Here is a 14381-nt window from a genome sequence, read left to right as displayed (position 1 = left end):
GCCCATTGTTTAATTAGTGCGACGTAGTTATTCTCCGCCCCCCCCCCCCCCCACATTCCCCCTTCTCATCCCCCTCCCTCTATTTCAGTGACAGGAAAACGGAAAAAGCGCGTTTTTCTCTCCACATGGTTGCTCACTCACACTATCTCGGTATCCTCTTTCGCCTATGAAAAATGAGAAATGAAAAATCTTTTGAAGGTAGGCAAGGAGGAGCTGCGTTCGAAACCTCCCACACCTGTCTTAGCCCCCGCCCGCGGTTGGGCGGGAGGAGAGTGAGCTGCGGGGGCGGCGGCGGGGGGCAGGTTGCTCGGCTAACCCCGCCTCGCCGGCGACCTTCAGCGGCTCGCAGAACCCCGCGCAGTTCCTCAGCGCGCGGGGAGCGAAGATGGAGAGGCGGGTAAGCGGAAGGCAGGATGGAGGTGCGGGTGGTCTCGGGCTGGTGGCCCGGGGCGGCGGGAGACGGCGGGCAAAATTCGCTGGGCCCCGGCTCGCCCCAGTTTGCTCCGGAGGTTGGTCAGCCCGGGGTCCGCGCGTAACGCTGCTAAGAGGCAGGTTTTGCTTTCCAAAGTGGGGATTCCTCTTACCTCCCGGTTCTCGGTCGCAAGTCTCTGGAGAGGGGATGCGACCAGGAGAGGGCTCTGGAGATGCTTCTCCCAAGATAATGGTTGTACTGGGGGCGGAACTGGGCGCTGGAGACCGGCGCGTCCTCTGGGCAGATTCGCGACTCGGTTCTGGCTGCGGCTCCGACAGAAAGCAGGTCGGTCCTCTGGAGCTGCGCAGAGAAGTGTTGGCACCCAGGGCTGGAGGTGGGGGCGATGCAGAATTCGGGGCGCGTGGTCACCTGGACAGCCTGCTCCCGGCTTGATTCCCCAGCCCCTTTCTAAAGCACCCTTGGCACCTGCCTTGGGAATTGGTGATGCAGTGGATGCTGCAGCTACATGTGAGAGACGTTGAAACGCAACGCCGAGTACCCAGAGACTCGAAATCTTGTTCATTCAGGATCTGTTTACGTGACATAAAATGAAGGGGAAGGTTTCTATTTACCCCACTAGTAGAATTAGATAAAAATCCAAGTAATTTTAATGCCTCAGAGCAGTTTTTCACATGTAGACACACAGCAGGATTCTTTTGTCTTCCTTAACAAAGGAGAATGGTGGCCAGGGAGTGTCCGCTCCTGCTAGCTGCCCTTTTCATCTTCAAACTCCCTTTCAAGTGAGGAATTGTTTATCATCCCATTTTTACAAATAAAAATGCAGGATGAAAGGTTAGGTTTTCCAAGGCTGTGTACCTGCATGCGGTGGCACCAGGGTTTGGACTTTCAGGCACTAGAGATACCTTTGGAAGCAGTGTATCCTCCAGATTTGGCAGTGGCCAGGTAAGACTGAGGCCTCTGAGCATCCTTTCTGTCCCTGAAGGCAAGGAATATATGTGCACTTCTTTGTTTCAATGAGTGTTCCCACCAGTGTATGATTTAATTAATTTTTGTTAGCTACCTAACATGTATTAGTATTTACTATATCCTAGTTACTGTACTAAGTGCTTAATATTTAAGTTAAATTTTTTTTTATTTTTAACGATGCTGTAGATTACATGAAAACATGTTACATGAAAAATATATGGGAAGTGCTTTAAGTGCTTCTCAGAATAATCAGATGAGATAAGGATTAGTGCTTGTTTGTGTCAGGCACTATTCTAGGAGCTTTACATATGCTAACTCATACACTCTTTTTTTTAAAGCGGTTGGTGCTGTTATTTTTTTCTGAGTCTCAGAGAGGTAAAATACCAAATACACACTTGGTATTTGGTTTAGCCCAGACTATCTCAGGTCCCGCCAGAGCTACCACATAGCATTGCTCCCAGGTCACCGCCCTGTAAAAAAATAAATACTATTGTTTTCAGAGTAGTAATTTTTTCAGTTACTCTGTGTGGATTGAAGAAAAAGAACTGTGTAAAATGGTGTATGTATTTAATAGCAGGGCTTCCCTTCTAATTCCCTTTGCTTCAATCATTGTGGATTTTTGTTTGTTTCTTAAACATTGCTGACACCCAGTCTATATATCTTGACTTTCAGTGTTCATCTGTTGTCTCACCTTTTCGAAAACAAAGATTTTTCACTAGGAGAGTTAATCCATCTTGCATTCTCCAACATAGCCTCTACTAGAGTCTGGATAATGGTTTAAAAAATGCTGTGGGATTAGAATGTCAATCTCTTTCTCTGTGATTGTCTTCGTTGGAAATAAAACAAACTATGTTGGCATTAGTAACTGAACCTGAGGAAACATGTGGTCTGATTTTTTTTTGACTTTCCTACACAATTAGACAGGGTGGGGCAGTCTCAATAATACGGAGGATTGCACAGAATAAGAAAATTGTCAAGTTGTCTCTGGAGCACTTCAAAATCAAAGACATTAAGGTGATGTCTAGGAGTGGATGATAGGAAGGAGCAGTGTAAGCAGTATTGAATGTAGGTGGAGAGCTTCTTTTCAGACACCTGCATAAACTTTGACTTCCTTCGTCAAAGTGACTTGGTTGTTCTGGAATCTAGAAATGTAAATTCTCTGGAATGAGTACCTCTTAGTGGCTGAGGTCACAAATAATGAAAGACTTTCCAGGTGAAAGCTGTTAGTGTGGAAGAAGCCTAGAACCTGGGCACTGCTAAGTTTTGACACTGGCATCCAAAGGCAGGACTTATGGTATAGGTAGCTGAGAGTGGTGATTATGGAAGTAGTTAAGTGCTAATATTTGTTGAACAGTCATAGTCTACCTAACAATATGTATACAATTTATTTAATCAATGTCGTTAAATATGCACAAGAAAGCAGAAATCCTAGATGTAAAAAATATATGTATGTATGTAGTCTTTGATATAAAAATCTCAAGAGAAGGGCTCTAGAGTTGACAAGGCAGGTTTGAAGAGAAGCTTAGTGGATTGAACGAGATATTTGAGGAAATCCCTTAGGATGCAGCCCAGAGATATGTAATGAGGCAATAAGTTAGGAAAGAAGAGTGAGAAGCACCAAAACATGTCTAATAGAAGGTCTAAAAAGAGAAGATATCAGAGAATGGGGAAGAAGCAATAGTCTAAGAGAACAGAGAATTTTTCACAATTGATGAAAGGCAAGGGTCCTTAGAATGAAAAGGCATCCTGAGTCTTGAATAGAAGAAATAAAATAGTGAAGAGAAAAATAGTAAATGCTATAAGAGAAAAAAGGTGGACTTCCTATACTAGCATAGCAATTAGACTAACAACAGACTTTTCATCAGCAGTGATAAATTCTAAAATCCGTGAAAGAAAAATTTTATAGGAGAAATAACTGTCAATATAGAATCCCATATCCAGGTGAGTTATCATGAAAAGACTACACATTGTTGAAAGAGCTACTACAGGGTTCCCTTTTGAAAGAAGGAAAGTAAACTCAGAAGGAATGAATGGAATGTAGGAAGTAATGATGGACATGGAAAAAGGATAACATATTGAAAATGTAAGTAAGTATTGACTCTAATTAAAATATGTTTAGTAGGAATATTACTGGTAAATTTTTTTTTTAGTTTTTTAAAAAATTTTATTGAAGTATATAATTCATACATGAACATATATAAACAATAATATAAGTTGTGAACTTACAAAACAAACATGTATAACATCATACAAGGGTCCCATACATCACCCCGCCACCAACATCTTGCATCATTGAGAAACATTTGTTACAAATTATAGAAGAATATGTCAAAATATTGCTATTAACTACAGCCCATATCTTATCTTTGGTATATTTTTTCCCCAACCCACTCTATTTTTTAAAAATATATTTTTATTACAGAAGTTGTGAACTTCCAAAACAATCATGCAAATGTGTAGAATTCCCATACAATACCCCTTCACTAACAACATCATGGTGGAACATTTATTACGTATTATGAGATAATATCAAACTGTTAATATTACCACCGACCATGGTCCATAGTGTACATTCAGCACAATTTTCCATACCATCCTCCCCCATTATCAACAAAAAATATGGAATGCTTTCACGAATTTGTGTGTCATACTTACTCAGGGGCCATGCTAATCTTCTCTGTATGATTCTAATTTTAGTACATGTGCTGCAGAAGAGAGCACATTTAATCACATTTCTGTGATTAAAACAAAGTAGAACTATAATGCCAGATGACAACAACAATGTAAGATGAAAGAAGAGACTTCAGCATGAGTTGGAGGAATACCATGTTCTACACTTTTCCCAAGAGAAGCATAAAGATATTAACAGACTTCATACTGTGTTAGAAAAATAAAATATTTCTTTTTAATTGTTTTTTAGCAATAGAATGATAGAAAATTGTTTAATTTTCATACTAGTAAAGAATCAACCTAGTAAGGCAGACAGGGCATTTTCAAATAGAACTAATAATTTATAAGCTGTTTTATGGGTGAAATAAATATAATAGATGGTGAGGATTACAATAGTGTTCAAAAGTCTTTATGTAATTAGGACAGTATCGTGAAACACTTGTTGATGTGTTTTACCTCTTGGTAAACTGGTTTATCTCTTTCGCCTTTCAGGGATTATTGCCTAAGAGAAGAGAAGTCAGGTACTAACCAGAACTAAGAAGTCTGTGTGGTAGAGTAAGGAGGATATAGTTTCGGGATGGCTCTTCCTGGACAGGAAAAGGAAGGAGAGATACTTCTGGCAGAAAAAAAAAAGAGAAGAGATTCAGAACTTCAAGGACCCTGTTTCGCTATTCCCTGGTCCCAAGCCTCTAGGAAGAAGAATTCGTTAAGACAATAGATTTCCAGAAAAATTGAAGGCATCCAGGAAGATACAGCTTAGAATATTGGGGAAAATGAATTCTAGTTGGCAAGTCATTTTAGCCACAGGAGTGACATACACAGGGCTTATTTACAGCACACATCTAGAATGAGATGATGGGAGCCCTGTAGGTAGAACACTAACTTTTGACAAAAATCCTGACCCTAAACCAAGTCCATTTAAGTGGTTCTGGTTCAACATTCTCGAAATAAGATTCAAGTTATAGCAGCAGAAGTCAGGGCAAGGCAGGAGCTGATACGAACGTATAAAGTCAGAATGGGTTCCTCTTGCTGGTTTGTTGTGGCAATAGATTAGAACAAGGAGACAGTGGCTAGGAATTCCTCCTAACACAACAGGATCTGGTGGTTTTTGAGGTTCTTGTAGGCAAGGGATAGACAACAACAGTCCACTACTGTGTGGAAGAGGATGATCCTACCTCTAAGTACCATAAAAAATAGAGCCAAGTTTAGGGAGGCACTGAGGCAAGAGAAACTATTTCCAGTCATGTAAGCAGCCAATGTCCCAACCACAGGAGTTTAAACAGGCTGAGAACAAACATTGTTTACAAAATTGGCAGATTTTTCCCACTGGCAAGGGAGAGTGGACAGATGACAGCTAGGGAACCGAGACAGGTAGCAGATTCCAAGGTTAAGCATGCTGGGAGCAGTGTCTCAGGGTCTGGGCTACGTGGTGGGTATGCACAACTATGGAAAAGGCTCTGGTGGCTGCACTTAGGGAGAGCTTCTCTCAAGCTGGGAAACAGACTGGTGTGTTGAGACAAGATCTAGAAATGGTGAGATCATGGAAAAAGGGAAGTCAGACCCCTTCAACACTGGGGGGCAGAGGTTTGAATCTGTTTGGAGAGCACTAACAGCTCTAACACACCTAGTCACAAAATACCTCAGAGGAGGGGGATCACTGCACAGTGAGGTGACTGCAAATGGGTTTATCAAAAGTGAGAGCTAAGGGAGGGGGAAAGCTTTTCAGATTGGGGGGATGACAAGTAAAGGACCAAGGCAGGAAATTGTATGGTGCCTTTAGAAATAGACAAAGCTAGCTGATGTAGAGGTATCTGTAGGTGAGTAGTGGAAGATGATTTGCAGGAATGGAAGTATTGGGTTAAGAACTATGAACTGTATTCTCTAAACAGCAAGAAGCCGTAGAAAGTCTTTAAGGGGGTGGCATCTAACGAGGAACTTAAGGAAACTTAATCTGTCAACAGTATGTATGGTTTGATACTGGGTTTTGGCACTGAAAAAAATTAAAAGTTAAAAGTAAAAAAGACAAAGATTTAAAAAAAAAAACAACCCAGTATGTACATAAGCAAAATAGTGAACTTGTTGATGACAGGGCTTGTGTCTCTCTCATCCACTGTTGTCTCCAAAGCACATGTACAGAGCCCAGCCAAATGTCGAACTCAGTAGAGATGATGATTTAAAGAATAAAAGAAGTTTTAACAGAAGTTCAGTTAGAAGATGACTGAACAAAATAGCCAATGCTAAGAGATGAGACTAGGGGAGTAAAGGACAGGAACAGATACATACAAGAGACTTCACTTGGGAAAACCTATTATGTATGTCCAAGGAGAGGGAGAATGATGTCTAGGATGACTTGAGTGCCTGGGAGAGAAGGTCCAGAGGAGGGGCTGTTTGGGGTAAAATGATGTATTTGGTGTCATTCATTCAGACTTTTATTCATTTTATTCATTCATCTGACAGCATTTTAGGCAGAAGGAAAAGCATAAATAAAAGCATCAAAGCAGGAAAGCGCTTTGTGATTTCAAGACATAGAAAGGAGGACAGTTTGGTGGAGTTGGTGTGCAAGGAGGAGAGTGTTGTGCCCTGAGGTGGGAGGGCTTGTCTGTAGGTCGAGACAGATGCCTACCTGGGACTCTGGTGAGAAATCAGATTGGGACTTGCATAATTACTACTCTTGCTCCTAGACAGTTACTGAGTGACCTCCAGAGATTGGTCAGCTTTGTGGAAATGTGGTTAAATACTTCTCACATACCAACTTCAAAATGAATTTAGCATATTATTCCAGGGCAGTAGTGTAGAGACTGCTGTGTGAGTGACAGTTTCATAATCCCTCACAACAGCAATTTGACTTTAGGCAATGATAGCACAGTTTTATATTTATGTGTCAGAAATTTAAAACGAACCATCCCTTATACATGTGATGGGCAATATGATGGAGTGGTTATGGTTATGAGCTCAGGAGCCAGATAACCTAGGTTTAAATCCTGGCCCTGCCACTTCCTAACTGTGTGATCTTGGCAAGTTAGTTAACTTGTCTGTGCCTCATATTCCTCATTTTGAAAATGGTGGTAATAGTAGTGCCTTCTTCATAGGTGTATACTCAGTATTGAGTGAAATAGTCTATGTCAAGACTATGAACAATGCCTGGCACATAATAAATATTCAGAATTGCTCAATAAATGTAAGTATTGCTATTACCAGTGGTTTAATCACCTTCTAGAAAATATAAGTTGGAGTATTATTTTGATATATAATCCCACATGCTTTTTGGTTCCAGTCTGATTTGGCCTTAAATTAGACTGTCAGATGCTCGTTGCCTTAGAGGAGTGCTACTGCCAAAAAAGCAGAAATGAAGACTTTTTCAGTTTCAGAAGCCAATAATTGGAACAGCAAGAGCCTAGGCTTTTGAGTTTCAAAAACTCTTCAGAAACTTTTGAATTTCAAAAGCCTAATGCTAAAAATGGCCGAGGACACAAGTTAGGCACACTCTCTAAAGAGCTGACTGGACGGATGAGAGGAGATGGAGGAACCATCTTGTCTGACCCCAGGAGAGGGAAGTATTTTCTAGACTGAGAAAGCAAAAAGGGACTGACTGTGTCGACCCTCGGATACCAGTTTGTGTCCTGAAAAGGGAGCACTGTGCTCACCTGCCTGAGAGTCGGGATTCCAGGGCTCGCAGATCAGTGTTGAGATCCAAGTACAGAAATTGCCCGTGTCTTGTTTCCCCGGGAGAACTGTGGGAAGCAATCCTGCCCAGCATGGCAAACAGGCAAAGTGAGGTGGAGAGATACATCAGAGTCCCCGCCGAGAGCCTTGTGTGGTTTCCCTTCTCCCAGCCCAGGAAGCTGCCTGGAAGAACACGAGAGAACACCAGCGCACCTTGTAAGCTGTCATTGCACAAATCGATGGCCACGGTGACTGTTTGTCTTAGCAGATGCCGATATGGATAGATGGCTGTGACCAATGATTAGTAGCCCTGTCCCATGACTTGGCATTATGTCAGACCCCCAGCAGTATGGGTGCAGTGTCACAGATTGGGACAATTATGGAGTGTGGGGATGGTGTGGGGCTGAATTGACAGAAGTTGTGCAACATTGACTGAAATTAAGTTTCTAGCTCCAGTTGTAATGGAAATGTTGCAAAAAAAGAAGTTTAAATGTATGTCAGTTTAGTTAAGCCAGTAGTTTATTAAGAAAATGAGAACAGAGAAATGGGAGAAAATAACAGATTAAGGGTCCCCAGTATACTTGCAGGTTGGTTCAGGCAGAGAGAGGAATAGGGCTGAAAAGGGGTAAAAAGGGCTGATTTGCAGACTACAAAACCACATTACAGATTACAAATCCTCATCACAGATTACAAATCCCCAGGTCTACTTGCATGCTGGTCCAGGTAGGGAGAGAAAAGCCGTAATGGGAAGCAGAGAAAAAGGGTCGATTTAACTTCTGGACTTGCTTTTTAAACCATTAATTACCCCACCCCTTGTTAATGTCAGGGGAGGAGTCCCAGCTGTTTGCTGTTTTGACTGGTTACCCCACCTATCAATTCCCCTGGGGGCCCAATGGCAAGGCCCCTTGCGAATATCCGGGGCTTTTCCTTGATCCCAGACAAATCCCATTCCAAATGGGGACTTCTCTTGAGATTCTTCCGGCAGCCATCTTGTAGGATCTTTTGTTCAGGGAGGGTTCATGGTGTTGTGCCAGGTTCCAGACTCGTCTTTTCATTCCCTAAACTAGCCTGCTTCAGAGATATGAAATAAAACTGAAGTTCAGTTAAATAAAAATACAGGGAAAGCTTGCATTTCTTAATACCTCTATTATTGAAATATAGAAAATATAGGGAAAAGTTCTATTTCTTGCCGAGATCAGTACCCATTACAATGAACACACATGTAGACCAAGTGAATAGATTTCTGGAGCCACCACAGAGAGAAGATCTGCCTATATCCCTCCCTCTCATTTTATAGCAAGATGGTGCACAGAACAACATTCCCTTAAATACCACCATGATTTGTTAAAAGGCCATTTCTGTCCAGATACATAGAAATAAAAAACATTCCATTTAAAGCCACTGCTGGTTTCTAAAAGGTACACTTAAATTTGCGGGAAGGTCTGCCTCAGCATACTTTGAGACAGCCACATAATATTCCTGGGAAGTGGTTTCCCTTGAGTTATATGAGTTATATTTTTAATGTTAACGGATGTAGATTGTTTTCTATGTGGATGTTGCCTGACCTTTGTGTTCACTTTGTGTTTGTGCATGCATTTTGGCAGTTTGTTTTCCCTGGTGGTCCTGTGTCTTTGAGAACTTGCCCTTGGCAATGGTGGCATTACTAACACTGCACTTTTTAAGGGCAAAGCCCAGATTGCTAGGGATTGCCATAGCCAAAGAAGCACATGGTGGTTTTTACCTCCCCACATCCCGAGCACACTCACTCATTTCTTCCATTTATAGCCTCTGGTTCTGCCTCCACAAAAACCAAAGTTCTCTGGTGGGTTAAAACTTGAGCTGCAGCATTTCCTGAAATAGGGATTTTGTTGACGTTTCCTTGGCTTTGTCCAAATGAAAACCTCATTTGCTGTGCTTTGCTTTCTGTCTTCAGGTGCTCAGGAAGCTCTTCTATCATCTCTCTACCTACAGACTGATTTGGAGCATGGCAGCACTGGTGCTCTGCAGGGCACAAGGTAAAGAAGAAACATTTTCTGGGATGGAGACTTTTGGCCACTGTTGTTTATTTGTGCCATGTTAGTTCCATTTGCCCACATGAATTATTTAAATTTGTAATCTGCTTGGAAGAGTAGGAATGGTTCTTCCTGGCTGTCCACAGTATTTAGAAGCTGTTTCCATGGATGAATCAGACGTAGGAAAAACCTGCTCTCTAAATCAAAATATAATTTTCCACTTATTAAATGGAATAGCTTTAAAAAAATAATAAGTAGCTTGTGCTTGCAAGGATGAGGAAATGTTTTGGGAAGTACGAATGAATACAGTCTTTTTGGAAGGGAATCTGGCAGTAAGTCTTAAATTGGGTGTGCCCTTAATTACAGGAAAATACAGAAATGCAGAAGTCATGAAAGTTCACATCTCATATGTGTGTGTATAAATAGGTATATATATAAAATCCACCTGTGCCATCTACTTGTTTGCTGAATTTCCTAGTTGCATTAGCTCTCCTTTTTCCATTCTGCTGGAGACCACCCCTCACTTTGTTGCTGGCCTTTATCACCTTCAGTGGGCGTTGCTCTACATTGGCCTCCATGGGGCAGGCAAAGCAGGTGAAAGAAGGGCAGGCTTCACACCCAACTACAACGCTGTATTAAAGTAGCCATTACAGCACCAATTACCGGGTAGGGGCATCAAAAGAGAATTCCTTATCAGGAGCAAACAATTATAGACTCATCACTAAATGATTCCTTCCACAGTCAAAGAGAAAATCACCCAAGTAGTTAAACCCTAGTTTCAATCCTCTTTCTGCTCTCTATATTAAAGATAGTTTTGTGTTTTTTTTTTCAAATCTCTACACTGCAAAATCTTCAAAGCTTCCGAGTAACCCTGACCCTGACAATATTGCCGTCAGAACTTTTCCCATCTCTGAAGAGTATACATTACTAAAACTGGAGCTATACAGAAGTCAGGGATTCCAGTTTTCATTTGTTGTTGTGTCCACCATTTCATCCCTGATATTACTGGGAGGCAGGGGCTTGTTTGTCCTGCCTTCTTTTTGTCTAATTATTTTTGCTAATATTTCATCTATATTGTTAGTCTTAAAAATGGATTTTGATTTTTTGATCGTCTATATTTTGTGTACAATTTCATTAATTTATGTTTTCTTTTTATTCACTCCTGTTTTCAGTAATGGGTAGGTTTGAATGTATGTGTGTACTGGTTTTCAATCTCTTGTTTTGTAATAAATATAGTTAAGGTTCAGTATTTCCCTCTATGAAAGGCTTCGCCCAGTTTTCACCAATTTTAATACATAATTCTGTCATGATCATCAGTAATGAAAATTTATAATTTCTGTTATGATTTCTACCTTACCTAGAGAGTTAAAAGAAATGTGCAGATTTCTAATTTTATTGCATTTTGGGCAGTATTCAAGGCCACAAGTTAGCAGTATTTTTTGTGACGTTACAAGTTTAATTTGGGGAGAATGTTACACATGTGTTTGAAAAGATTGTATAGTCTCTGGGTGAAAGTTTATACATATAAAGATATAGCTATTTGTGTTTTTCAATTATATTTCCTTACATTTGACTTTTTGCTTTACTTATTTTTTAATTTATGGAATTAAAGTTTCTGAGGGAAGTATGGAAAAGTTTTCCATTCATGATGGATTTATAAATTTTTCTTTGTTCTATCAGTTTTTGCTTTATGTATTTCAAATTATGTTGTTGGGTACATGAAGATTAATGATTAATATATCTTATTTTAGATTGTCCCCTTTATCATTTTGAAATATGAGTTTGCATTCCAGTCTCCTTTTTCCTCTCTTTTTACAAGTCCTATTGCTTGGATGTTGGAACATTTAAGTTTTCTCTAGGTTTTTAATTGCTTTTCTTTAATTCCTTCCCTATCCTTATCCCTTTGTACTGCATTCTGGAAGAATTCCATGGCCTGGTCTTCCTGCTTTATTAATTCACTCTTTAGGGGTGTCCACTCTGCTAAGTCAGCCAATGTGTTGAGATTTTATATTATTTTCTGCCTCTCCAAGTTCTGCTATTTACAATGCCAGCTTCTTATTACTTGGAATTATATCACATTTAGTCTTGTTAAAGTGTTTATTGAATTATGATATTGTTATTCTTTTGGCATAGTTCTTGGATTTATAGAGTTTATTTTTCTTTGATTGTGTCAGCTTTCTCAAATATTTGACTATTTGTTACTTTGTTGAGAATTCCTGTTATATCATCTATTGCGTCACTACGAGTAGCCAGCACTGGAGAGGGGAAGAAATTATTGCCATGGCTTATGCTCAGCACTATGCTTAGTGAAAATTGGGCATGTTTGGCTTGTCATGTGGGGTCAGAGTTTCTAGTTCCTCTGTGGTACTGCCAGCCTCCCCAAGCACTGTCCTGTACATCTACCTCATATTCCTATAGACTGGGGACAGACATCTCTGTTGCTATTGCCTGACTTTGCAGTGTGTGTGTGTGTGTGTGTGTATGTATGTGTAATGTGTAGAGCTGCTCCATCTTCTTCACCTAATCATTCTGCCTTTGTTCTCTGACGCTTTTTTGCTCTTAGCTTCTGCCACTCCAGGCAAGAACACACTTGATGCTTCTCCTACTCTGTTTGACAGTTCCATCTTTAATCTCTTCCCATGTACTTATTATTTTATAGGGATTCCTCACAACTTCTGGTCACTGAGAGTTTTCTTGTTTTTCTATTCTGCTACTCTACTTTTAAGTACTAACCCTATTTGAACCTTTATTTCTTAGCAACATCAGGAATGTAATAAATGTTCCTTTCTTCTTTATGTTTTACCTGTCTTTTCTATATTTGACTTTAATGTGCTTTTTTGCAATCAGAAAAACATGTGTGTGTGTATTTAAAGTTTTAAAATATAAATGCTCTTTCATGATTCCGCAGGGAGAGTGGAGACCCAGGATGAAAGTGTGCTGCTGCACACACCTGCTTCCTTAAAATGCTCTCTGCAAACTTCCCAGGAAGTCTTGATTGTAACATGGCAGAAAATCAAGGCTACAAGCCCAGAAAACATGGTCACCTACAGCAAGGACCATGGGGTTGTGGTCCAGCCTGCCTACAAGGACAAGCTAAACATCACCCAGCTGGGACTCTGGAACTCAACCATCACCTTCTGGAACACCACCCTGGAGGATGAGGGCTGTTACCAGTGCCTCTTTAACACTTTTGGTTCCGGGAAGATCTCACGAACAGCCTGCCTCACTGTCTATGGTGAGAGTCCTTGAGAATACATTGTCTCTGGCTGGAAATATTATTTTCAAGAATGTTTGACACATGGTTATAGTGTCTAATTTTTCAGGGTCCTAACCATAGAAAGACTTACAATAAGACACTTAGTCTCTCATATCTACTGCAGGTGGAGTTACAGGTATTGGAGAGTTCATGAGGCTGCACTGGGTTCTGTGCGTGGAGCAGTTTTTGTTCTGGGGGATCTGACCATCAACCAGAGTAGATTGAGGATACTAGTGAGGGCAGCAAGTACTCCACAAGCAACAATATACTCCATACCTGACTTTGCCACTAGCAATCAGGTGACCCCACAAGGGTCCTGTCTCTCTTCACCAGAGCTTCCTCATCTGCCCAAGTGTGAAATAGTTGACCTCTATGGTCTCTTAAAATTTTACTATTTTGGATCTAAGGACAGAGCCAGATTAGGCTGAACTGGAGCCCAGTTATGGTGGTGGCCTCTCATTTTGTGTCAGAGTAGCTGTCTCAGGATTGAAAAGGGAACCTCTACCTCTTCCTACTTACATTGACACCAACAAACTAAAGATTTACCTAGATAACTAAGCATTCTTTTCAAATCCAAGGAGCTTAATTTAATGAGATTCTTTTCCTCTTGACCAACATACAGCTGAGATCAAGGACTAAGAACTAAGAATAAGGGGTCGCTTTGTAGCCTGGTACACAGGATGGTGGTCTTAGGAGGGGTAAGATAAGCTTAGATAGGGTTATTAGGAATGTTGAAGTGAAAATATGAGCACACCAAGCATATTGAAGATGGGGGAGGAGTAGGCTCAGTAGGAAAGGTGGCAAGGTAGGTGTGACAATACCAAGTACAAGTTTCTTTCATTTATTTTGTCTGTATAATGAATCCTCCCTGAAAGATCAAATGCTAGGCTTTCTTCTTGATTTTCACTTCTTTCTCTCTCTCTCTGTCCCTCCCTTTTTCCCCTCTCTTTCTTCCTCCCTCACTTTCCTTCTTCTCTCTCACTTCTTCTCCCTCTCCCTTCTTTTCCTTCCCTCCCATCTCTATCCCTCTGTCCTTTCTTTTTTTCCTTTTTCCCTCCTATCTCATTTTCCTTCTTTTCCTTCTTCATCACATTTTTCTTTGTCCTTTTCTTCCTTTTTTCTCTTACCTTGTTGTTGTTTTCCTACTCTCCCTTCTTTTCTCATAATCTTTCATCTTAGTTTTAGTCCAAAAACTAGACTCCGCTGAGACTTCTGGCTAGTCATCCTGTTTCTCCTCCATACTGGCCCTTTCCTGCCATACCTTACAGCTCTAATCTAAGCCTTACAGCTCTAATCTGCTGCACCCGAGGACCCTGGCCTGCAGTCTGGCCGCAGCATCTGTACTCTTCTACCTTGGTTTTTATGTGTCCTCCTGTCCTCC

The 14381-nt window shown here is 40.9% G+C and overlaps 1 protein-coding gene and 1 non-coding gene across 5 annotated transcripts in view; one reads left to right on the top strand and one right to left on the bottom strand.

Annotated features, from left to right (window-relative positions):
- Positions 1-112: 112 nt before the first annotated feature.
- Positions 113-14381, top strand: part of CD200 (CD200 molecule) — a 37874-nt gene continuing 23605 nt past the window's right edge. The window contains exons 1-3 of one of the 4 annotated variants that reach the window (XM_058295853.2): positions 113-198; positions 9666-9747; positions 12653-12979. In XM_058295853.2, the coding sequence (XP_058151836.1) occupies positions 181-198; positions 9666-9747; positions 12653-12979 (427 nt within the window). In that variant the 5' untranslated portion in view covers positions 113-180. Of the gene's footprint in view, positions 199-258; positions 398-9665; positions 9748-12652; positions 12980-14381 lie in introns of those variants that run through there. The other 3 variants (XM_058295854.2, XM_023586053.2, XM_004483407.4) reach the window with 3 other exon arrangements.
- LOC111761892 (U6 spliceosomal RNA) lies at positions 4013-4120 on the bottom strand. Its single transcript, XR_002795131.1, has one exon. It is a non-coding gene; the product is annotated as a U6 spliceosomal RNA (small nuclear RNA).

The sequence above is a fragment of the Dasypus novemcinctus genome, chromosome 4, assembly GCF_030445035.2.
Source record: "Dasypus novemcinctus isolate mDasNov1 chromosome 4, mDasNov1.1.hap2, whole genome shotgun sequence".
NCBI classification, from domain to species: Eukaryota; Metazoa; Chordata; class Mammalia; order Cingulata; family Dasypodidae; genus Dasypus; species Dasypus novemcinctus.
The sequence above is the reverse complement of the archived record's forward strand: the minus strand, read 5'-3'. Positions and strand labels throughout refer to the sequence as shown.